General features: G+C 34.0%; 1 protein-coding gene across 6 annotated transcripts in view; it reads right to left on the reverse strand.

Moving 5' to 3' along the window:
• Positions 1-26,205, reverse strand: part of LOC105185916 (CBP80/20-dependent translation initiation factor) — a 98,284-nt gene extending 72,079 nt beyond the window's left edge. Inside the window, exons 1-4 of one of the 6 annotated variants that reach the window (XM_025301774.1) lie at positions 26,119-26,205; positions 25,451-25,507; positions 18,372-18,456; positions 18,177-18,276 (exon numbers count right to left, since the gene is read on the reverse strand). In XM_025301774.1, coding sequence (XP_025157559.1) covers positions 18,177-18,276; positions 18,372-18,456; positions 25,451-25,507; positions 26,119-26,190 — 314 coding nt within the window. In that variant the 5' untranslated portion in view covers positions 26,191-26,205. Of the gene's footprint in view, positions 1-18,176; positions 18,277-18,371; positions 18,457-22,722; positions 22,801-22,985; positions 23,399-25,450; positions 25,508-26,118 lie in introns of those variants that run through there. The other 5 variants (XM_025301778.1, XM_025301776.1, XM_025301775.1 and 2 more) reach the window with 5 other exon arrangements.
• Between the last annotated feature and the right edge of the window lie 1,444 nt (positions 26,206-27,649).

The raw sequence follows: 27,649 nt of genomic DNA on the forward strand, positions 1-27,649 counted from the left end.
CTGGCCATTTTTCGAGCAATGCATAGTTCAAATTGATCAGGTGTTGTCGGTAGCGATGCCCATTGACAGTTTCGCCCAGTTTCAGCAGCTCATAGTACACGATTCCTTTCTGGTCCCACCAAACGCAGATCATTGTCTTCTTTCCGAAGCGATTTGGCTGTGCCATCAATGTTGATGCTTCGCTAGGTGAAAGCCACGATTTTTTGCGTTTGGGATTCTCGAAATATATCCACTTCTCATCGCCAGTAACAATTCGATGCAGGAAACTCTTTCTTTCATGCCGCAAAAGCAAAATTTCGGAAGTGGCTCTTCGATTTTCCATCTGTCTCTCAGTCAACTCATGCGGCACCCATTTTCTTTCCTTTTGAATTTTTTTCCATGGCATGTAAACGTTTGGAAGTACCTTGGCGAGTCATGTTTAATGCCTCCGCAAGTTGATCTTGTGTTTGCGTATTATCTTCATCCAATAACGCTTGCAGATCGGCGTCCTTAATTGTTTTTGGTCTTTCGGAGCGCTCCTTGTCCTCAGTGTCGAAATCGCCACTTCTGAAGCGTTTAAACCAATCTTCACAGGTAGTTTTCGATGGTGCATGTTCGTCGTAGGCCTCCTCAAGCAAACGACGTGCTTCAGCTGCAATTTTTTTCAAGTTAAAGCAGAAAAGCAAAGCTTCCCGCAAATGCTGTTTATTTGGCACAAAACTCGACATCTTCGTTGTCAGAAAAAATATTTTTGCGTTGCGATATGTGTTGGTATTACGACTGGTTATTGTTAACAAATGTCCAAACTATAAAAAAACACAACTTCAGACATGTATATCGACTACATATGTCGTTAGCGCCATCCATATATGAAACCCGGAAACTTAGTTGCGCACCTAGTATTTCATCTCTTATTCGCTGTATCAATTTTTGGATGCTTTCAGGTTTTGTTTTGTAAACCTTACTCTTCAGGTATCCCCATAGATAATAATCAAGAGGAGTTAGATCTGGTGACCGAGGTGGCCAATCCTCCCCTCTCTCATTTCTGTTCCTTCTTCCTATCCATCGTAATGGAAAAGTCTCATTTAAAATTTGACGTGGCCCTAAACCAAAATGAGCAGGAGTTCCATCATGCTGAAACCATATTTCTACGAAATGATTTGGAAAAATATTTCGTATAGCTGGAATTATTTGATCTACAAGTAATCTGTCATACCTTTGAGTGTTCAGATTTTCTTAAAAAAAAATCGGTCCTATTAAGTAGCCATCTATTATTCCACATCATACATTTATTTTTTGTGGGTATTGTGTGTGAGTTTCCCGCACCCAATTGGGATTCTCATCTGATCAGAAACGAAAATTTTGATTATTAACTTCTCCCGTTAACGTGAAAGTTGCCTCGTCTGTAAAAACAATTTGATAAGGGAACCTGGGCTGGACATCTATTAGTGCCATCATTCTTTCACAGAAACCTATACGACGCTCCATATTTCCGTCTTGCAATTCTTGAACATATTGTAATTTGTATGGATGGAACTTGTTTTTCTTTAAAATTCTCCAAACAGACTTGGGAGCAATACCGCGAGTTTGAGCGGCTTTATTAATAGTAGAATTGGGACCTTCAATAAATGTCTGCAGAACATCAAGTTGTTTTTCTTCCTTAATGGCAGGTCTCCCTGATTTAGGACGATTGTTTACGCTACCAGTTTCTCTGAAACGTTCCATTGTTTTTAAGACAGTGGACTTATTAATTCGACGATTCGGATACGTCTCATTAAATAATTGAGCGACAGCAGCGTACGATCGCTCGTTATCACCCCATCCATGCATCATGAGGATAGTGATACTTTCACGTTCCGACAATTCGCCAGCCATTTTTAAAACGTTTAATTTTTAATCTGCCTAAGATCTGTGAGAACTGATTTTAAGTAGCCGTGAGAACAACTGATTTTAAGTAGCCGTGAAAACAATTGATTTTAAGTAGCAGTGAGAACAACTGATTTTAAGTAGCCGTGAGAACAACTGATTTTAAGTAGCAGTGAGAACAACTGAGTTTAAGTAGCCGTGAGAACAACTGATTTTAAGTTGCAGTGAGAACAATTGATTTTAAGTAGCCGGTTGATCTTGGATAACACTAAGTGCATGAAATTTCGAAATTTGGACGGCCGCCGTTTTTTAATGGGGGGGGTCGTAGCGACTTAAAATTTTTAGGGTGTATTTGTTATGAAAAGACCTTTCAAATGAGCCACCATTCAACCCTTAGTCTAATTTAAAATTTTCAACTCCCCTTTTACCCCCGCGTACCAGGGAGTGAGGAATGATCGGTATCCATGTCATAGGGTAGCTTTCTTGAAAAATCAAAATACGTATTTTACCGTTTTCTGATATTTTCATTTTTACAAAAATTATTTAAGGGTTTCCACACTTTTGACAAACCCTGTATAGTTCTAAGCTTACTTTTATTTGTTTGAGAATTTTTTTCTGGGTTGACCTTCATTTCGATATTAATCACAAATTGAAGACTTAAATTTATACAATATTAATAAAAGTTTTTTGATGATATTTTTACACCTATAAGTGGGTGTATGGTGTGGTGGGTGTATGGTTATGGTAGATGTGAATGGGTTTTCTTTGGATAGAGCTAGGATTAAGTATTGAACTTTAAAGTTTGAAGTTTATTCAATTTAGCCACACCTATGTAAACAAATTCTGAGCAAAGCTTGCTACAAATTGTAATGCCAAAAAAGCAATAAATCTAACACAAGATTTATTCTATCAAATTATGTTGTCAAATTGCTGCTAGAAATATGACAGAGCTTGCTGACAAATAATGCAAACAGATTGGCGACAGAAACTATACAGGACTTGTAACAATTTGATGGCAGACTGGCAACAGAAATGGAGCAGATCTTGCTGCAAAGACATAATGAAATTCTAAAAACTTCATAAGACCTCTTTAGAATTTTAGAATGTTCTTAAGATGTCATAATGTTATATAAGTAAGCTAAAAAGATACATTACACACATACAACATACATGCACACATACAATACATGTTTTACAGCTGTTTACTCTTTGTTACAAGAAAAAAAATTTAAACAAATTTATAAGTTTGTTCAATCGATTGCAATTCTTTTTTCCATTATTTTGTAAAAAAATTTTCTTAATTTTTACCTATTTAAATAATATTGGCAAATACTACTGTGACCAAAAAGTATCCGAACTTTATGTTTTAAAAATCGTGAGTAAACTGTAATCAAATCCGTTTGCTTTCTTAAGTTGGTACACACCCATACAGCACAGCACCGTTGTAGCAACATTGCAGCAACGTTGTTTTGCAAAATTGCAACATTGCAGAAACTATGCGAAATGTTGCTGCAATGTTGCTGCAATCTTGCAGCAAAGGTAAAATGTCCGCTTGCAGCAATATTGCAATGAAATATTGCAGTAACATTGCAGTGTAACATTGCAGCAACATTTGTAATATAATTTGTATGCAATAATGTTTTATATATATATACAGGATGTCCGGAATGTGATCATTAATATTTTGTGTACTGGTAGAACTCGTTAAAACAATTAAAAAAGTCCTGTGCCATTTTACAATTTTTTCAACATTTATTCCGTAATTAATTAAAATGTGTAAACGAATGAGCGCACGAGAAAGCGACAGGACGGGCTCTGTATACAGGGTGTCCCATTTAACCTGACAAATCGTAATATCTGGAAAATTACATGTCGGATCAAAAAAAGTGGGTAATGAAATTTGTTCGTCTCGAAGGGGAACATCCAATGATATCAAACTCGACCTCCCACCCCACTCCCGGGAGATGGGGGTGGGGGCAACTTTGAAATCTTAAATGGGAACCCCCATTTTTTATTGCAGATTCGGATTCTACGCCACAAAATACGTAAGTTTCGTCCGAAACTTTTTTTTTTATTCGTGATAGATGGCGCTGTAATCGCAAAAGATTAGATTTTCTGCAATTCTCCAGAAATGATCATTGGATTGAAAAATAAAAAAATAACTGTTCAATATTTTTAAAAACATTTTTAAAAAACATAATAACAGTTATTCCCCCACATCCCCTCGGGGTAGGGTGGGTGGTAACGTTCAAATCTCAAATAAGAACCCACATTTTTCATTGCAGAATTAGATTTTACGTGAAGTTTTTCTATTCATATATTTGATGCTTCACAAATTTTATAAGGTAACTTCATTGAAATATAATTTGAATGGAGAAATAATAAATTTGGGATTGTATTACAAGTGATCGACCTTTGGACTTATCGTGCTTTGGAAATTTCAAAATTATTAAATTAACAAAAGTTAGGGTACTATTATAGTAATATATTCTTGATAGTGAATAAAATAAAAAAGTCTAATACTATTTTTTCTTTCGACAAATAGTTAGCGAGATATCATAAGTTAAATGTTGAAAAAGTTACCAAGTTTTCCTTAAATATTTCAAAAAATATTAAGCAAATAAAAAAAGGTTTTAGACAAAATATTATTCAAATTAGTTGGTAGAAAAAGATGATATAATAAGAGATTGGGATTTCTATTTAAGAAAATTGATGATCATTGAATATCTCAAAAGTGACGCCATTTATAAACAAAATGTTGTCGCTGTCTTATGTCCCCCTTCAAGCCAAACAATTTTTTTCAAACAACTTTTTTCTGAAACATTTTTCGATTTAACGCAGTGTTTTTGAGATATTTGAGTAAGTCTTTTAAAATGGGACACCCCGTATATATTGAGTCTCCTGGAAAGTTTTTATTTAATGACGGTAGAAACGAAGGATCGTATGCCAAAAATTGTTTTTGTTATATAGATACATTCCAGAGGATGATATTTGTGATCGATCTAAAAATTTATAAAATATTCTGGACACACTTTCCTGTTATTGTGACAATCAATAATTTTCCATAAAAGTTCTGTAACAATAATCATGAGAGATAATATGTTCAACTCAACATTTGTATAAATTTCACTAATTATTTACAGTTAATGATTATCATACAGCAAAAGAAAAGTATTCAGAACATTTTACAAATTTGTATCGATCATAAGTGTCGTTTTATAGAAATCTCTTATTTTAACGTACATGAAAGAAAAAGATTAATATACCATTATTTTTATTTCTGACATCAAATAAGAATAGTCACAGAAAGTTCCCAAGATTTGTAATATTTCAAAGAATAAAATGATATCTTAAAAAGACGCCGTTTTATTGACTCAATAGAACGTCAATAGATACCACCTTGCTATTTGAAATAATACAGGTCTTAAATACTTGTAGTAACTATTCTTGAATTAATAAGACGTCTAAGTTTGGGATATAAAACTAAATCATTGTAAAACCAAAAATCGTAGTGATTAAATATAATTGGTGATTAAATATGAGAATTAGAGCAATATACAAAGTGTCCCATAATTGCAACATACTAACTCCATAGGGGTGTAGAGCTAAGCGAGAGGAACGAAAAAGTGCTCTTCCATTTAGCGATATTTTGTATAATTTTTTAATAATAACGGCAATTTGAAATGTTGCTACAACATTGCAGATATAATAATGCAAAATATTGTTTTTGCAATATCTCTGCAATATTGCACTGCAATGTGCAATGTCGCAACATTGCAGCAATATTGCTGCAATTATGTGTGCTGTATGGGCATGTTCTTTACATTTGGTGAAAAAATCATGGCGTTCCTTCAAACCGTTTGAAAGTGGCAGTTGTTTATATCAGTAAAGATTATTATGCACGGTGAACGAAATTTCGTTCGCAAACGCATTCAAAATATTGCAAAATATTTATGGCGATGATTATTTATCGAAAACAAGTACGTTTGAGTGGTTTAAGAAGTTTCAAGAAGGACGAGAATCCGTTGAAGACGACCCACGCTCTGGAAGACCATCAACGTCAACGGATGACGCTCACATTGAGAAAATGAAAAAATTGGTGCTCCAAAATCGTCGATTGACTGTGCGTGACATAGCAGATAAAGTTGGAATATAATTTGGATCGTGCCAGCATATTCCAATGTACTGAACATGAAACAGGTCGCATCATGCTTAACTCCGATAAACCTGAATTTTTTCCTAAATTTTCTCCAAAACTAAACGAATATCGCTCCGCAAGCACCGTATTCACTAGACTTTGCCCCCTGCGACTTTCTCCTGTTCCCCCTATTGAAAAAACCACTTCGCAGACAGCGTTTCGAATCGATTGAGGACATAAAAAAAAAATCGCTGCGTGAATTGAAGGATATACCGTCTGCCGTATATGAGCGATGTTTCCAGGATTTTATCAAACGTTGGCATATGTGCGTTGCAAGCAATGGGGCTACTTTGAAGAAGACTATAAGAGTTTTGATGATTGAATTGTAATTTTGATTTTTAAAAATAAAGTTCGGATATTTTTTGATCACAGTAATATTTACTTTAACGAAGCCTTCGCCAATGACTTTGACATATGTTATCAAGAACATCCTTTTGAGTAACATTTAAGAGGTTTTAACTGTCGCTCGTCATTTGTTAAAGTTATTAACGACAGAAGTTTCATTAATCAAACGTAATGTGTCGAAAGACACAGTGTACATTTAGGTACAGTAAATTTTACACATATGAGGGTAGTCCCAGAAGTACCTGACCTAATAAAGAAAACACAAAAAATTTAGGAAAAATATATTTATTTCTCTATATTATATATTCTCCTTTTAGCTTAATACACTTTTCCCAGCGATGTTCAATAGCTTCGATACCCTGTTTATAGTGGGAATCGTCGAGCTCTTCAAAATAGCCATCAACCGCAGACTCCACCTCTTCATTGTTGGCAAATCTTTTACTACCGAGCCATTTTTTCAAGTTTGGAAACAGAAAATAATCCGAGGGGCTAAATCTGGTGAATAGGGAGCGTGAAGAAGTAATTCGAACTTTAACTCATTGATTTTGGCCATCGCGATAACGGATGTGTGAACTGGTGCACTGTCATCGTGGTTGTTGTTTGAAAAGAATAACTATGGTAAACAGTACTAACCTTATAAAGCTTAAGTTTTAAGTTTGAGGACGCTACGTTGTTTAGTATTTGTTTGGTAGCCATCAATAGTGAACGCTCTCAGTGAATTTGTAAACATGGAAAAAATTGGTCATCTTTATATGATACAATACTTTCATTTGAAAGGCCTCAGTACAACCAATATCAAAGCGGAGCTAAATTCTATTCTGGGGGAGTCTACTCCTTCGTTTACAACAGTAAAATATTGGATGGCAGAGTATAAATGAGGCCGTACGAGCTACCAAGACGAATATCGCAGTGGTCGACCAAATGAGGTGACCACGCCAGAAATGGTGAAGAAAATTCACAAAATGGTATTGGAAGACCGTCGACTAAAAGTGCGCGAGTTAGCAGACATGGTAGGCATTTCAAAAAGTGCTGTACATCGCATATTGACTGAAAATTTGGACATGAGAAAGCTGTGTGCAAGATGGTTGCCGCGATTACTCACAATGGAACAAAAACGGTGAGGATGTTTCAATCGAGTGTTTGGCGAAGTTTCACAGCAATAAAGCCGAGTTTTTGCGTCGATTCATAGCCATGGATGAAACATAGGTCCATCACTTTACACCTGAGACGAAGGAACAGTCGAAACAATAGACTGAAAGGGGTGAATCGGCTCCAAAGAAGGCGAAGATAGTTCCATCTGCAGGCAAGGACATGGCGTCAGTTTTTTGGGATGCGCATGGTATAATTTTCATTGATTATCTTCAGAAAGGAAAAACAATCAACGACGAGTATTATGCGAACCTATTGCGGCGTTTGAGTGATGAAATCAAAGAAAAACGGCCGCATTTGGCGAAAAAGGAAGTTTTGTTTTATCAAGAAAATGCACCAGTTCACACATCCGTTATCGCGATGGCCAAAATCAATGAGTTAAAGTTCGAATTGCTTCCTCACGCACCCTATTCGCCAGATTTAGCCCCCTCGGATTATTTTCTGTTTCCAAACTTGAAAAAATAGCTCGGTGGTAAAAGATTTGCCAACAATGAAGAGGTGAAGTCTGCGGTTGATGGCTATTTTGAAGAGCTCGACGATTCCCACTGAATAGCTTCGATACCACTGTAAACGTGGTATCGAAGCTATTGAACATCGCTGGGAAAAGTGTATTGAGCTAAATGGAGACTATATAGAGAAATAAAGATACTTTTTCCCAAATTTTTTATGTTTCCTTTGTTAGGTCATGTACTTCTAGGACTACCCTCGTACAATCAAGATCGACTATTAAAATATTTATGTAACCATAACGTGATCCGTTAAAAAATAATATACCTTCGGTATAAAACAGAACTTGATGTAAAACAGAATTTTTTATACAACGTGAAACAATTACGCTTATATTTCATTATATAAATATTGGGTGAGTGCAAAAGTTCGTGCAGAGTTTGTGAGTAAAATTCACACAGTGATTAGGCAAACAAAAATCTTTATTCAATCAATGATATATTCTCCATCGTTTTCTATAATCTTTTCCCAACGTTCTGGCAGCATACGGATGCCTTGATCATAAAAACTGCGCGGTTTAGATTCGAAGAACGAAGAGACGCCGTTTTTTAAGGCCTCCAAAGAGTCAAAGTTTTTTCCATTTAAATAATTTTTCAATGACCGGAACAAGTGATAGTCAGATGGTGCGATATCAAGAAAATACGGTGGATGCGTTAAGACATCCCATTTCAGGCTCTTCAGTTTGCGCAGCGTCTTTTTCGAAACGTGTGGTCTGGCGTTGTCGTAATGAAAGACGACTCCCTTGCGATTTGACAAAATCGGACGTTTCTCTTTTATTTATCGATTCAGATTGGTTAATTGGCGACAGTACTTGTCCGAATCAATCGTTTCGCCAGCGGGGAGAAGCTCGAAATAGATTATGCCCTTGCAATCCCACCAAACAGAGAGCATCACCTTCATCGGGTGCAAACTGGCCTTTGGCATTGCGTCACCATACTCACCTGATTGTTTCCATGTCCGTTTGCGCTGAACATTGTTGTAGAGGACCCATTTCTCATCGCCCGTCACTAGTCGATCCAAAAACGACTCGTTATTGAGCCGCCCGAGTAAAGAAACGGCTGCAGAAATTCGCTTGATTTTGTTCTTCTCGGTCAGCAAATGGGGCACCCATATATCGAGCTTCAAATCGAATCCCATCTTTTTTAAACGACGAAAAGCGGTTGATCGGTCAACGTTTAGTGCTGTAGCAACTTCTTCTGTTGAAATTCGCGGATTATTGAGCACTAAAGTACGCAAAACATCGTCATCAATGTCAGAAGGTCGACCAGAGCGTGGCTCGTCTTCAAGGTTAAATTCTCCGCGCCGAAATTTAGCAAACCATTTTTCCACAGTTCGTTTAGCTGGTGCTTCATCCTGATAAACATCCTGAATGTTTTTTACGGCTGCGGCAACGTTTATTCCCTTCCGAAACTCGTAAAGTATAACATGCCGTAAATGCACCTTATCGATACTCATTTTTAAAGTGATATTTCTCGAAGCAGTTTGTATGAAAACAAATGATTTTTTTTTTAATAATAGCTGAAGACGTCACCTTTCCAACGTTATATAATATGTAAATGGAAGTATTAATGACAACACTTTACGACGCTTATAACTCCATCTATTGAAACTCCGCACGAACTTTTGCACTCACCCAATAACTATTATAAAATTATTCGTAGTCAATAGAAGAAAAAATGGAATGCAACTTCTTGTATACTCACAACGAGATGCTACATCCTATAAAATCGATTTCCAAACGAGTCATATCTCATTCGATAGTTTGTATGAAGAGAATGAAAACTCTGAAGGAATTTGGGTAAATGGATCTTCCTTTAGGAAAAATTGCGAAGCAAAGTTAGACTGACGGAGCTGTATCGTTTAAGAGCGGAAAATGTACAGATAAAAGCACTGAGGCGGCATAACTGAGAGGACTAATGCTCCCGTCCGGCGCTTTTTACGTTGGTGGCGAACATTCAAATTCTGTCGATGATATTTTGTTTTTTTTTTTACCTTGCACATGCAATTAATGCTTTTAACTTATAATTAATATATTATTTATATTGTTCCATTTTTATGCAGATAAGTAGGGAAGTTTCAGACTATTTTAACGTACAATATAAAACAGGAACATAATTTGCAATTCTTAAAACGGAATATATTTTTCTTAGATATCAAAAAATTGTATACATCTTACAAGATAAAAATGTTTCGCAAAATCTATACGTCATAAAATTTTGTCATTTTGTCACAATGTTGAAAATGAAAAGCTGTGTAAAATCATAAATATTTAGAACTTTGGAAATTTGGAAACATAAATATTTTTTGCACCAGGTACATATAATAAAAGAATTATGTTGTCCACAACCGCACTTGTGATTATGGACGTTGCTTGGAAAACATTGTTGATTAATGTTATAAGAAATGTCTCGACTTTCTGCTAATTTGGATGCATATCAAGCATATTGCAACATACATTTGAATCCTGGTACTGATAATAAGTACGTAATAATAAGCGATTGCATGCGAATCGTATCAGCTCGAGTGTTCAAATATATACTTTTGTCACCAGTAAATAAATCTGGACAGTTCTGAATTTTTCTTATAAATTTATAATTTATAATTTTAACCTTTATAATTTTAACCTGCCTATTAAAATAAACATCAGAAGGCTAGCAGATTGGTGTACATTTCGGTGATATAATTTGCAAGTCACACGTTGGCTTATTATTCTCGTCGAAATAGCTTCGGAGATACAAGATGAGAAATGATGAAAGTAGTAAATATGAAAATTCATTTAAAGTAATGAATCACCGAAGCATACACATATATACACACCGAAGGGGGGTGCGGGGGGCCTTCGGCCCCCCCACCCGCACCTCCCCTCGTCTGTTCGAACTTGCGTCACGTGGAAAATCGCAAACTCATGTGACACAGAACAATACGATTTTCCATATGAAGCGAGTTTCATCCATCAAGGAGGGTGCAGGTGGGGGGCCTGTTTGTTTATGTTTTCAAAAGGACTCTATTGATTTGTTTATGTTTGAATTTCTTCATATGTTTTCATATATTTTCGACGAAAAACATTCAGCATTCACTTAGAGACCGTCTCATCGTACAGTTTTCGGAACGTGAAGAATAATGAAACTACACGAATTTCTATCCTTTCTCAACCTGTATCTCCGAAGCTATTTGCGTCCGACCCTTATACAGGGTGGACCATTTTAACCTTTAATGGAGAATAACTCGACCGGTGAGCGAAATAATGAAAAAAGTTTCATACAAAAGTTGTTGGACAAGGAGGGGGACGTATGACCATATCCTTGAATTTGACCTTGACTTTGACCTTAGGGGTTATTTGAAGGTCAAATAACATTTTTTAAATAGAATTGCCTATTTTCGACCCCGGATTTGGAAAGAGCGGGAAATTTTAGAATAGGATATGGTATGATCGATAAGAACAAATGTCATGTTTTGAGATCATTTCAAAGTCAAAAGGAACTTGTACGTGTATTCATGCAAAAATCGTATCTGTATACGGGGATTTCTAAATTATCTTCTACACTTAGCATTACTCAGAGACAACGACGTGGACGTGGTAGAATTCTGCCTCTTTCGGGATGCTTGTTTAGAGTGAGTCCCCTTGCCTCTCACTATGCATACTTTGTTATTGTTAATCTAGCTATTCAAAAGGTTTTCGAAAGTTGCACCGTTAGCATTTATGCAATAATTGAGCCTTCTTTGGAAATGGGCCACTGTGCTGAGCAAGACATTTCGTGGAATCGCTTCACAAGCTCGTCTTATGCGATTTTCCATATCTTCTCTTGTTGTTGGTTCTTCTTTGAAAACAACTTCTTTCAAATAGCCCCAGAGATAAAAATCGAGTGACGTCAAATCAGGAGAACGAGGAGGCCATGCAATCGGACCCTCTCAACCAATCCATCGGTTCGGGTACCTTTCATCTAAAAACCTCCTGACTATACGTGCAAAGTGCGGTGGTGCACCATCCTGTTGGAAGAACATCCTTCGCCTGGTTTCCAAGTCTACGTTCTCCAACAAATGAGGCAATTGGTCTGTGAGCAAATCGAGGTACGTATTTGCATTCACAGTACGTTCGAAAAAGAATGGACCGACCAAGTATCCATTAACAATCCCGCACCAGACATTGAGGCTCCAGCGGTGTTGATTGTCAATCGCTCTATGCCAGTGCGGATTGGTATCGGACCAATAATGGCAATTATGCCGGTTCAACTCCCCTGTGTTCTTGAACGTCGCTTCATCGGAAAACATCACAAATCTAAAAAAATTAGGGCCCCGATCGATCTGCTGTAAGGCCCACCGGCAGAAGTCGAGGCGTCGATCAAAATCGGCAGGTAATAATGTTTGGGTCAAAGTGATATGATAAGCATGGTACTTCCGAGTCTTCAAAATCCTCAAGATTGTGGACTTCGGTATTCCTGTGGATACCTCCAGTCTACGGCTCGAAATATGAGAATCGAGATAGACCGATGCCAAAATAGTCAGCACTCGAACGTCATTCTCGTCATATTCGTGATGACGACGTTGACGTGTCATTTGCCCAGTACGTGCCCTCGTGGTCAAATTTCTGATCGTCACGTTACACGGATGTCGTCTCCTCGGAAAGCGCTGAGCGTAAAGTGCTGCGGCATTCACATGTGGCTGGTAGGAGCACGCAGAGAAAGACAATATGTCCACGTCGCTTCCGAGTAATGCTCACATTTTTCACTCGTAAGGAATTATTCGCTGAGAATACAAAATAGTGTTATCATTGTTATTATTATCATTATCCGCCCAAAAATAATATTGATAATAATAATTATAACAATAATTATTATAAAGCTAGTATAATAAATATTGTTCATTGAGATAAAACTCAATTATTATCATACAGCTTGTCTCTTAGTATTAATAAGCAGAGATCTGGTGTGATTAAAATGGGAGATTATACACTCAATGAGATCGTTGATATGATTTATATTTTAGGAGAATGTCGAGGTGTCTATGTGAATGCCGCAGCACTTTACGCTCAGCGCTTTCCGAGGAGACGACATCCGTGTAACGTGACGATCAGAAATTTGACCACGAGGGCACGTACTGGGCAAATGACACGTCAACGTCGTCATCACGAATATGACGAGAATGACGTTCGAGTGCTGACTATTTTGGCATCGGTCTATCTCGATTCTCATATTTCGAGCCGTAGACTGGAGGTATCCACAGGAATACCGAAGTCCACAATCTTGAGGATTTTGAAGACTCGGAAGTACCATGCTTATCATATCACTTTGACCCAAACATTATTACCTGCCGATTTTGATCGACGCCTCGACTTCTGCCGGTGGGCCTTACAGCAGATCGATCGGGCCCTAATTTTTTTAGATTTGTGATGTTTTCCGATGAAGCGACGTTCAAGAACACAGGGGAGTTGAACCGGCATAATTGCCATTATTGGTCCGATACCAATCCGCACTGGCATAGAGCGATTGACAATCAACACCGCTGGAGCCTCAATGTCTGGTGCGGGATTGTTAATGGATACTTGGTCGGTCCATTCTTTTTCGAACGTACTGTGAATGCAAATACGTACCTCGATTTGCTCACAGACCAATTGCCTCATTTGTTGGAGAACGTAGACTTGGAAACCAGGCGAAGGATGTTCTTCCAACAGGATGGTGCACCACCGCACTTTGCACGTATAGTCAGGAGGTTTTTAGATGAAAGGTACCCGAACCGATGGATTGGTTGAGAGGGTCCGATTGCATGGCCTCCTCGTTCTCCTGATTTGACGTCACTCGATTTTTATCTCTGGGGCTATTTGAAAGAAGTTGTTTTCAAAGAAGAACCAACAACAAGAGAAGATATGGAAAATCGCATAAGACGAGCTTGTGAAGCGATTCCACGAAATGTCTTGCTCAGCACAGTGGCCCATTTCCAAAGAAGGCTCAATTATTGCATAAATGCTAACGGTGCAACTTTCGAAAACCTTTTGAATAGCTAGATTAACAATAGCAAAGTATGCATAGTGAGAGGCAAGGGGACTCACTCTAAACAAGCACCCCGAAAGAGGCAGAATTCTACCACGTTCACGTCGTTGTCTCTGAGTAATGCTAAGTGTAGAAGATAATTTAGAAATCCCCGTATACAGATACGATTTTCACATGAATACACGTACAAGTTCCTTTTGACTTTGAAATGACCTCAAAACATGACATTTGATCTTATCGATCATACCATATCCTATTCTAAAATTTCCCGCTCTTTCCAAATCCGGGGTCGAAAATAGGCAATTCCATTTAAAAAATGTTATTTGACCTTCAAATAACCCCTAAGGTCAAAGTCAAGGTCAAATTCAAGGATATGGTCATACGTCCCCCTCCTTGTCCAACAACTTTTGTATGAAACTTTTTTCATTATTTCGCTCACCGGTCGAGTTATTCTCCATTAAAGGTTAAAATGGTCTACCCTGTATATATTGGGTGAGTGCAAAAGTTCGTGCGGAGTTTCAATAGATGGATTTATAAGCGTCGTAAAGTGTTGTCATTAATACTTCCATCTACATATTATATAACGTTGGAAAGGTGACGTCTTCAGCTGTTATTAAAAAAAAAATCATTTGTTTTCATACAAACTGCTTCGAGAAATATCACTTTAAAAATGAGTATTGATAAGGTGCATTTACGGCATGTTATGCTTTACGAGTTTCGGAAGGGAATAAACGTTGCCGCAGCCGTAAAAAACATTCAGGATGTTTATCAGGATGAAGCACCAGCTAAACGAACTGTGGAAAAATGGTTTGCTAAATTTCGGCACGGAGAATTTAACCTTGAAGACGAGCCACGCTCTGGTCGACCTTCTGACATTGATGACGATGTTTTGCGTACTTTAGTGCTCAATAATCCGCGAATTTCAACAGAAGAAGTTGCTACAGCACTAAACGTTGACCGATCAACCGCTTTTCGTCGTTTAAAAAAGATGGGATTCGATTTGAAGCTCGATATATGGGTGCCCCATTTGCTGACCGAGAAGAACAAAATCAAGCGAATTTCTGCAGCCGTTTCTTTACTCGGGCGGCTCAATAACGAGTCGTTTTTGGATCGACTAGTGATGGGCGATGAGAAATGGGTCCTCTACAACGATGTTCAGCGCAAACGGACATGGAAACAATCAGGTGAGCATGGTGACGCAATGCCAAAGGTCAGTTTGCACCCGATGAAGGTGATGCTCTCTGTTTGGTGGGATTACAAGGGCATAATCTATTTCGAGCTTCTCCCCGCTGGCGAAACGATTGATTCGGACAAGTACTGTCGCCAATTAACCAATCTGAATCGAGAAATAAAAGAGAAACGTCCGATTTTGTCAAATCGCAAGGGAGTCGTCTTTCATCACGACAACGCCAGATCACACGTTTCGAAAAAGACGCTGCGCAAACTGAAGAGCCTGAAATGGGATGTCTTAACGCATCCACCGATATTCTCCTGATATCGCACCATCTGTTCCGGTCACTTGTTCCGGTCATTGCAAAATTATTTAAATGGAAAAAACTTTGACTCTTTGGAGGCCTTAAAAAACGGCGTCTCTTCGTTCTTCGAATCTAAACCGCGCAGTTTTTATGATCGAGGCATCCGTATGCTGCCAGATCGTTGGGAAAAGATTATAGAAAACGATGGAGAATATATCATTGATTGAATAAAGATTTTTGTTTGCCTAATCACTGTGTGACTTTTACTCACAAACTCCGCACGAACTTTTGCACTCACCCAATACAATAATATCTGTCTTATTATATAAAAAATAACAAGAATAAATTAATTTTTTTAATAACAAGAATAAATTTAATTATTTATTATAAAATTGAATTTTATGAGTTTATAATATTATACATAATATTATAAAAAAAAATTGGCATTGTAAGGACTCGAACCTTCCTCGAACGTAGACGACAAGATACTAGCGCACGCCTTAGCCGTCGCGGATACCGCGCTTCACGCTTATTAGTTCCAAATTACTATATTTAATATGCAGCTATTTTTTTAATTGCAAATTTCTCGCAAACCAAGATCCATGCACGCAAATTCTTTTAGGGTTTTTATGTACTCAATCCACCCATTCAAATGAAATATGACTTATTCAATTATCGATTTTACATGTCTTATCATCTCCTTGTTAGATTGAATGAAAATAAGAATATATTTGGCTAAATGCTGGTGTACACTGTGTGTATACAGAATAAGCATGTGACTTATTGCTGCTAATTTCATAGGCTTTTCTTTAACATTTTATGCAACCGCTCGCTACTTCGACTCTCTCTTTCTCTACTGTTACATTCCGCTCCCTCCTTACTCTCCTCGACCTATCCATCTGATGCCCTCTATCGGCAATAAATGCTCAGACAAATGTTAATCCTAGCGTGCATAAAGCCCGTATCAGATTATGAATTGGGATTGAGATTGGATTGAAATTTGACTAATTGGAAAAGAGAAAATAATCTCAAATATGGTAAATTACACCTTGATTGATTAAATTTTAATCCAATATTCAATCCCAATTCGTAGTCTGATACAGGCTTTAGACAATGTAATAAATGGGGACGTAATAGAATTACAACATAAGAGAAATACACTACATACAGATAGAACCTCTGCTCATAATTCCTACATTGATTATAAGTTAAAACTATTAATTATATGTGCAAGGTAAGAAAAAAAATATGATAATCAATAAATCATATAATAATATGATAAAAAATAAATCATTAGCGGGACTCGAACTCTCGTTGCCGGTGCAAAAAGTGCCGGACTGGAGACTTAGTCCTCTCAATTACGTCGCCTCAGTGCCGTCTGTATACTTTCTGTTCTTGAACGATTCAGCTCTGTCAGCCTAACTTTGCTCTCGCAATTTCTCCTAAACGAAGGCCCATTTACCTGAATCTCTTTCAAAACTTTATTCTCTCCATACAAGCTATCGGACGAAATATGACTCGTTTGGAAATGGATTTTACAGATTGTATCTCTTTGTCAGTATAATACATCTCAAACATACATTACATCTCGAATGTACATTAAAAAATGTTAAATAATACGTATAAACGGGGAAGGGGCTTCGCCTTTTCCCCGCACTCAAGAAAATACTGATCTAACCTAACCTAATTTATTGCATCTTTATATCTTGTTGAGCGTGCGTTTTAGAAGTTTTAATCTTCAACAATGCTCAACAATATACAGGATATCCCAAAACTGTCGAATTTCCTCTTAGGAGGTGAAAGGAGATGCAATTTGGAATCAAAAGTTCCTCTACCACTTTTGGATCATAGCATTAGTTTATGAGTTATTAACTGATGAATCTGATCAGATTATTCGGTGGGCGAGCACACAGTGGAGTAAAATTCAAGTTTTAATTTTAATCTATTGAACTGAAAATTTTCAAATTCAGAAAGGAAAAAGGAAAAAGAAGGATGGCTGCAGAGGGGGAGGAGAGGGGGCAGGAGGAGGAGGGAAAAGATAAAAGGGGTGACATAAATATGTGTTCGAAAGATGCCTGTTTAGCAGCGGACGGTGGACATTTCGAATAAAAAGAGATGAATTTCTACGTCGGTGGAAAAATCGGTCACCATAAATACACAATAAAATAATAAAAAATAAAATAATAATAATAATAAAATACATAATACGTGGAAGACTGTTTTTCGTTTTCTGTGTCTCAATAGATCTTATAGGAAATCCGGCAATTATAGGACACCTTGTATAAAGATGCGATAAGTTAGATTAGGTTAGGATTTTCTTGGGAAGGGGGTACGGAAAAGGGATTTCCCCCATATGTACTATGTTCCAAAGTAACTTCCTGCAAGTTTTAGGTGTTAAATATACGCTGTGTCGAAAAATTACATTCGATTAATAAAACTTCTTTTGTTAATAACTTTAACAAATGACAAACGACGATTAAAATCTCTTGAATATTATTCAAGTTGTCCTTTATAATATATGTCAAGGTTAAGGTCATTGGAGGAGAATTTGTTAAAGTAAATATTTACCAAAAAATTTTTAGCATATATTTCTCGTGCTTCTGACATCATCAATTATGTGTTCCACAGCTAAAGATCAACAGCTTTAATCATAATTCGCTTATTCATACTTACTTAGAAGAATGCGAGTCGTTCTGTTTCATGGTGAATTCTTTGGCGTGCACGTTTAGTCGGAGGGTAGAAGCGTTTGCCGTGGTACCATCCGCTCTACCACCTAAGGATAAATATAAAATTAAACAACAACGTCCATATATAATGACACATTAAAGATTTGCAAAATATATCTCATTTAAGGGACAAAATACAAACCTGGGGGGCGATATATCTCTAAGGACGGTTTGGACTTGGGACTGACTACGTTATTATTTCCTTTCCGTAACACTGCATCCCTCATCTAAAAATTGGAAATACCATAGAAAATGAATGAGTCCATTTGCTAAAAACAAAGAAGGAGGAGAGAGGAAGAGGGAGAAGGAAAAATAGAAGAGAAAGCAAATGAAGAAGATGAGAGAGAAGAAGAGGGGGAGGAAAAGGAAATATGAGAAGAAATGACGAAATGCAAAGATAACGAGATACGATAAGAATGGGAAGGGAAAAGTTGAGAAGTTGGAGAAGAAAAGTGAGAGTGAGAGAGAGAGAGAGAGAGAGAGAGAGAGAGAGAGAGAGAGGAGGTAAGGCGAAAGAAAAATTGTCCTCAGCTGTTAAATCATGTTGCAGTATTATAGACACATAATTAAAATCTCATCTCGCGCCGGCGCGAAATATATATTCCTATATCGCGCCGGCAACAGTTGCTGGACCGATCAATCGTTATAGCATAATGGGCTATAATCCTCCAATACTATCTCGGCGTGCTCATTCCTTAGATTTCTATAATTAATGACTCGATGGTTATTGCGAATATCGCAAAACGGTATGAGACTTTTATATTTATCTTAATCCGTTCTATGTTTTCACGAATTCCTTGTGTAAGTCATAGGACCTTGTTAAGGTGCATATGCGCGCGCGCGCGTGTATTACGCGTATGCATGTGCGTGTGCGTGCGTGCGTGCGTGCGTGCGTGCATGTGCGTGCGCGCGTGTGTGTGTGTATAAGTTATTATAAGAATTTTACATTATTGATAATTATATACAGGGTGTCCCAAAAGTAACGGATCATCCTAATAACTGTTCAGTATTGATATTTCAAGGAAAATAATTTGAATAAAAGTTGTAGGTATTTAAGTGAGCTACCTTATGATGACCTTGACTTTGACCTCGATCTCTATTTTCAAGGTCATTTGAAAGTCAACTTGCGTTTTATAAATAGGAACCCTTATTTTTTATTACACTTTTTTTTCTACTAGTTAATTTGAACAATTTTTGTCTAAAACATTTTTTTATTTGTCTAATATTTTTTTAGATATTTGAGGAAAACTTGATAAATTTTTCAATATTTAACTTACGATATCTCGCTAACTATTTGTCGGAAGAAAAAGTGGTACTAGACTTTCTTGCTTTATTCAGTCTCAAAAATATATTGTTGTAATAGCGCCCTGATGTTTGTTAATTTGATGATTTTGAAATTTCCAAAAGTCAGTAAGTTAATAAAAGTCAAGGTGCTATTGTAACAATATGAGACTAAATTGAGACTAAATAAAGCAAGAAAGTCTAATATCACTTTTTTTCCGACAAATAGGTAGCGAGATATCGTAAATTAAATATAGAAAAAGTTATCAAGTTTTCCTCAAATATCTAAAAAAATATTAGACAAATAAAAAATGTTTTAGGCAAAAGTTATTCAAATTAACCAGTAGAAGAAAACAGTGTAATAAGAAATAAGGGTTCCCATTTAAAATACGCAAGTCGACCTTCAAATGACCTTGAAAGAGAGGTCAAAGTCTAAATCGAAATCACCATAAGGTAGCTCACTTAAATCCCTACAACTTTTATTCAAATCATTTTCCTTGAAACTTCAATACTGAAGAGTTTTTTGAGATGGGACATTAAAATGGGACACCCTGTGCATTTTTAATTTTTTGCAGAAATGTAAAATGCACCAACAATCTCATTATGAATCAAAACCTTTTAGTTTTTTCAGTAACAAAATTAAATAATTAGATAAGTAACAAAAACTGATAGCAGCAAAAAATGTTGGACAATAATGAAAATATATTTTGATAATTAAAAGATTATAATAATTTTTTTATAAATGTTTAATGTTCATACAAAGTTGTAAATTAATTTACATATCTAATAATAATTTTTCTATAAATATTTAATGTTCATATAAAATTGCGAGTTAATTTATATACATATCTAATATATTCTTATATCGTTCAAAAGACATTCTAATAATATATTCGCTAGTAAATGTTAGAGAATGTAATAATAATTAAAATATGACGGATATTGATATAATGTATATTAGTAAATCAGCAACATAAGAATGTTAGACGCATGTATACACACCACACAAATACATAATCATATTTATTTGCATTATTTGCATAATGATTTTGAAATATTAATATAACATTTCTAAAATTATATTGCGAATTCATGTATTTACGATATATTTGTAGCATTATATTTATAAATTATAAACATTAAATTACTCAAGTTTATTATAATATACAATATTAAAATGTTGCTGCAATGCTGCAAACTTCTATGCTGCATGGGATAACATCACTTATATTAGTAAAAATTAATATTAACCTTACAGACTTGGCTGCTACTTATGCATATGTAAAACGTGAAAATGATGATTCATTGAATGAAGAACGCAGAAATGAGTGGACGAGCCAATAATATTTTGCTTCAATTTTATCAACGTATATTGATGATGAACAATTTATTAAATATATTAAGTACATATAAACATATATATATATATATATATATATATATATATAATGTATAAAATATAATATATATATATATAATATATATCATATTACAAAATTATTTCATCATTTAATTATCAATCGTAATAATTAAATAATAAAGTAATTTTATAATACAATCTATAATACGTAATATTTCAATTTTAATAAAACTTATTAGTTAAAAGCAATCACATTTTATTCCTTAACAATACAAGGAAGGACAAGCAACAGATTTTGAAAATAATTTTTGAGTATTATTTAATGTTTTATAAAATCAACTTGAAAATGAATAGGACAATGACATTAAGTAAGATAATAAGATATCTATTTGTTGTAAATAATTTCTAATGACTTTATATTTAATTTACTCAAGAAAGTATTCTTTATTCTTATTATATATAATATAATTCTTATTTGTTAATGTAATCCCACGATTATTAAAAGCAGTTCGAAAATAGTTTCTCTTTTTAAATCTTTCTTCGCATTCTCTCTTCGTATTGTTTATCATGTATATATTGTTGACGTGTATTATCATAACATATAGAAGAATATATATTACATTCAATTAAATGTTACTTGTTCTGAATATTTCTTAAATTTATATTTCCACAAATCTATTGTAAGTTTATTATAAACATTAAATTACTCAAAATATATTCCAATCCCTAATGAGTTCAATCAAGAATATTAAATTAAAATATTAAATTATATTAAAAGTTATATTAAATATTTAATATTAAATATTAAATTAAATCAGATATTAAATTAATTCGGAGATTAAATTATAAGATATTAAATAATAAGATATTAAATATTAAATTAAGTCAGAAATTCTGTTTATTCCCCATGTAGAATATAAGTTTTATAATATTCTTGAAAAGAAAATAATTCTTTTTAGTACATAATTTTAGTACATAATAATGTACCTCTTTTAAAATTTAAGATAAATATATTTTAACACTATTATCAAAAAGATATTCTTCAATGAAGACAAACATTACTTGAAAGAAAGAAAGTACATCGAATAATCGCTTTTCTTAGCAATAGAATAATATTTTTCTTTATATATTTATATAGCATATATTTTTATTGCATAACATATCTCACTGTGCAAAAAACATATACATGCACACATTCCTCCTATTATTGTATCTATTCCTCCTATTGCGTAATAAGTATCGTGATAAATGCAATAAGTACACTATTTAAACACAAGCCTGTTATAGTACGTAATATGGCGCGGAGCACGCGAGACATTAAACAGTATATATCACAGATTCGACATAAGTATGATAAGTATGATGTACATTTAATAGACATACGGACATCAAACTTTTATCACGTACAATTATCACGTTTAATTTCATATGGTACAAAACTATAATTGAAAATAAAAATGAATAACATTATTTAATTATTATTTTACTATACATTCTATATTTAATTTTCAACACTTTATATCAATTTTTTATTAAAAAATTTGATTGGTCGAATCGTTCAATGCATGTAGATAATGTAGCTTATATCGCCGCTTTGTCATGTTATCTTGCGTTTGCGATAAACACCCAGAAATTATATTATTATTGCGCAAATCTTAGATATTTTGTACTGCGCTTAGTAACAATTATACTATTAATCAAAGACAGAAAAAATATAAGACAGAAAAAATATAACAAATACGAAATACCATTAACGATTCAACAAAAAACATATGACTGGTCGATGGATCAAAAGCAGATACTGAAACCCATATAATATCGATCAGCTCAAATTTGGATGTTGTGGACTCACCAAACAATCTACGTGTTCTTCCTCGAAGTTAGTCAAAGTTAATTAAAATTCTAAAAACCAAGATAGAAAGAAAGAGAGAAAGAGAGAGAGAGAGAGAGAGAGAGAGAGGGAGAGAAGGAAAGAAAGAATTAGTCGAAGTTCACTTAATCAATCTTTGTAACAACACGATCTATATTTGTTCATAAAAGCGGCATGCGGCATAAAATATATTATTTCACATCGGAAAACACCAGAATTTAGTATATCGATTTCACTTCTCGTACAAAAAAACGCGCGAAGGCCACAAGTAACTGCGGAATAGTAATGAAAGGCGAAGGCGGAAACGAAGGTAGAGCAGCGAGACGACCGACTCACAATGAAGAATGTGAGAGAATCATCCTTCCTGAGGTTTAGTGAACAGATGTTCCAACCAAAATCCTTCCTCTTACGTAGTCACCAAACACAACTAAACACAATAGTAACCTGAGAATTCCTAACACGTGTACGATGATGAATTTACGAAGTGTGACAATTTTATAATTTGATAACTTTTTTCTTCGAGAAGATATGACTTTTCCGCGTCAAACGTCGATACTTGCATGCGTGCGTGCGTACGTGCGTCGTCGTGTCGTTGCGTTACTTGCATACATAGAAACTCCTCTCCGATGACCGAGGACTAATAATAGACAACGAAGCTATGAGCGAACAAGCGAGCGAGCAAACGAAAGAGCGAGTACGTAATACGTATGTGTGTATATATACATGTATATGTATGTATATCTATATGCGACACGCCTGGCTACGTGCACATATTAATGTATTGCTTTGCTGCACTGTACAAAAAGCGGACTGAAATACCCGATGGAACTCATGCCGACAGAAATGCATATCGCATATGATTCTTGAAATTATTTTTGCTGCAATCGGGATTATAAATCACACTTTTCATTATATCTGCATCTATTTGTTCAACGTTAAGCAAAAAATAATGATTAATTTGATGTTATGACGTATTAAAAATTTAAGTCCTGTAATTTATGACATTTTACGTTATATACCACAAAGTTTTATTGTAGATTGTTATGCAAATTGTCACCGGCAAAATCGTTTTAGGAGAAAACATGAAAATGATATTTCATAGATTTACGAAGGACTTGTCCCTTCTGAATCGAAAATATAAAATATATAATTATATATATATATATATAAAATTATATATATATATAATATATATAAAGTTTATATACAGAACAATTTATAAAGTTATATACAATAAAAGTTTTAATAGATATAATGTTTAAATCGTTTATTTAAAAAGTTAATGTCGAGTTAAGATAAAAAAAATTTCGGTGTTAACGTAATACATATAATAATATTTTCATCGCATCTTTATAAATCATTATCTGTACAAATTACTTTATTCAATAACAACTTGATAATCTTTTTATTAATTCGTTTTTATTAATCTTTTTTATTAATAACGGTAATGGTAATTATATCCCTTATTTATATTTCTTATTTTAAATTATTTATGAATAAATAAAATAACAAGCAGAATTTTATATCGAGTCTGTGATATGTACATCTTAACGTAACTACATTTCTTAGGCAACAATAATAAATATAATTTTACTTTTACCATTACTTAGGATATTAAAATATATATCGCAATAAATATTAATTAATTTTGCATTAATTAATATCACAATAAACATTAATAAACAATTAATTGTGATGTTATTACATAAATGTTATAATTTCCTCATTTAATGATGTAACTGATATATACAGCATACGTTATAGTTATGTTAAACTGTTGGACAAGAAAATATAACATTGCTATAAAGTCATTATATTGTTAATTGATGTCTGCTAAGATATATTAAATGAAAATTTACTGTCAATTGGTATTTATTGGTATACATTAAATGAATAATATTATACCCTAAAACAAGGTTTTCAATATTAAATAGAAAAATATAATGAAGATTATAATTATATTTATCGTTATTTTTTAAGTAATAATAATTAATTAGATATTTTCTGAATTAATTACAATAATGGTAACAAATTATTTTTCTTAATGGCTAATGAGTAATGGTAACGAATAATTTTTCAAAAGTAATTTTCCTAAGACTGAATATTATACACACAGATACATATATACATATATGGGGAGAGAGAGATCTTTACATAGATATCTTTATACTTGTTGAATGTCTTTATGTTTGCTTTATTCGACTGCTATACTCATTGTATATATATATATATATATATATATACATATATATATACTCTATATACATATACTCTATATATACATACTCTATATAGATATATATATAGATATATAGATATATAGATAGATAGATAGATATATAGATATATAGATATATATAGAGAGATATATATCTATATATATATATATATACACACATATACTATATATATATATATAGAGTACATATAACAATTCTTTCGGTCTGGTATTTTATATCAGATCTCTGATGTATACATGTTAACGTAATATTTTTACATTAGTTAAAAGTAGGGAGTGTTCTATAAAAATGTAATGAATACAAAATAATTTTTGCTGTTAACAGTTTACTATTTAATAGTGTATTTATATATCGCAACAAATTTTCGAATATGTGATAAAACGTCATCAATCAAATGTATATTATACATACAGAAAGTTTAATTTTAATTATATTCGTAAAAATTAACATAATAACGTTAATTGCCTTACCTTCGTTATTCCGTCTACGCGAGTTGCACGTACCATTATCGTAATATTTGTCATCAACTATTAAATGAAAACGATTCAATAACACACTACTACTTGTAACTCCCTAGTACAAAATATGTAACACTACAATTAATTATTATTTACAGCAGTATTATACTATGAACAATTTCTATGTAATTATAATTCTATGTAATTACAATGTAATAATAATCTATGTAATTATAATAATGTTTCTTTGATATTCGACATCGTTTCTATTATAATAATTATACAATAGAATCTTAATTATCAACAAATATTCTGTTGCAAATAATCATATTATTTTGAAACAAAAGTTTTATCTTATTTTATATTTATTATTTTACTTGCTTTTAACTTTGTATTTAAGATGATATATATTGGAAATTTATTTTATATTAAATCAGTAATTTCTTATCATCTATTCCAATAAAAAAGCTGTTGTTTGACAATTTTTAAGTAACCATGCAATATCGATTTTTAATAATAATTCATTACACATTCGTTTACAATATTAGGAACTGATATCGTGCGGTAACATCAAACTTGAAAGTTTCCTCAAATTTGTTTGCAAAAATGAATTTTTAAAAAAATTCTTGATTTATAAAATCAATTTGTAATTCTTTAGAGATGCTCCAATGCGAATTTACCATCACAACCACAACGTTTGGTATCGATGCTGTCACGCGAGTAACTGAAAAGGATTGGAAATGAGAATGCATCCAAAGATTATATCCACGTAGTAAGTAGCCACACCTGCCACACCGACGAAAGGAATACATATATATTCCGTGTAGAGATCAGTTTGACACTGAAAGCTTGTTTTCATAACTACAAACACTCAGTTGCTTAGTTGCATAGATTCATTATAACTCCTCTTAAATATGTAAGTAACTCTATATATTTCTCTTAATAGTATTCTGAAAATATATTACGTATTAGAAAAAAAGTTACAAATATATCCTAATTTTTCTAATTTAATTCTAATTTAAAAATTTCACTATACATAAAATAAAAAGAAAAACAATCAGGATGTAAGATAAATATAAATATATAATACAAGCCTATAATTAATAACTAAATGTATATACACAGAACTTCACGACAATAACTTAAAAAGTAGGAAATATATACAAGAATATATATAAAATATACAGAGTGAATAAAAAAAATGGGTACTCCTGAATATCTCAAACGGGTTACGTTCTTGAAAGAAATGTTATAAACAAAAGTTGTAGGGTTTCAAGAGGTCTATCTATTAGCCTTATCAGTTTGATCTTGAGTGGCATTGCCAAAGTGAGAAAAGGTTAACATAATTTTTAAATAGAAATTCTCACTTTTTATTATATCATCTTTTTCTACCAATTAATTTGAATAACTTTTGTCTAAAAATTTTCTAATTTGCCTAATATTTTTTGAAATATTTAAGAAAAACTAAGTAACTTTTTTAATATTTAACTTATGATATCTCGCTATTTATCGGAAAAAAGTGGTACTAGTTTTTTTTACTCTATTTGGTCTGAAAAATATATTGTTACAATAGTGTCCTGACTTATGTTAATTTGATAATGTGGAAATTTCCAAAGGTCAATAAGTTAACAAAAGGTAGGGCATTATTGTAACAATATATTCATGAGATCAAATGGAGTAAAAAAGTTTAGTACCATTTTTCTTCCGACAAATAGTTAACGTGATATCGTAAATTAAAAAATTGTTGAAAAATTATCGAAAAAATTAGTTTTACTTAAATATCTAAAAAATATTAAAAATATGAAGAAATGTTTTAGACAAAAGTTGTTAAAATTAATTGGTAGAAATAGATGATATAATAAAAATAGGGTATTTCCATTTTAAAAACTTAAGTCGACCTTGAACTTTTTTTTTTCTTTTTTTTTGACGAGGAGGAAATCCATCATGGATACCTTGACCCTCGGGGAAGGGTCAGGGTTATGCCGGACTCCTACCGGCTAAAACCTCCCCGGGTGACGCTGCGAAGGGACTTGGGTCGGGGCCCCGGTGCCATGTAACTGCAATCGGGGCCCCGAGTCCGGGTGTTGCACCTTCTGTCCCTGAGGGGTGGGGTGGGGGAGGGGGGAAGCCAACCCGAAGGTCCGCTTCAACCACCGCTCCCCCTGGGGAAGGGGGAAGCCGGCCCGAGGGCCCGCTTCGACCACCGTTCCC

The sequence above is a fragment of the Harpegnathos saltator genome, unplaced genomic scaffold (assembly GCF_003227715.2).
Source record: "Harpegnathos saltator strain DR-91 unplaced genomic scaffold, Hsal_v8.6 scaffold45, whole genome shotgun sequence".
NCBI classification, from domain to species: Eukaryota; Metazoa; Arthropoda; class Insecta; order Hymenoptera; family Formicidae; genus Harpegnathos; species Harpegnathos saltator.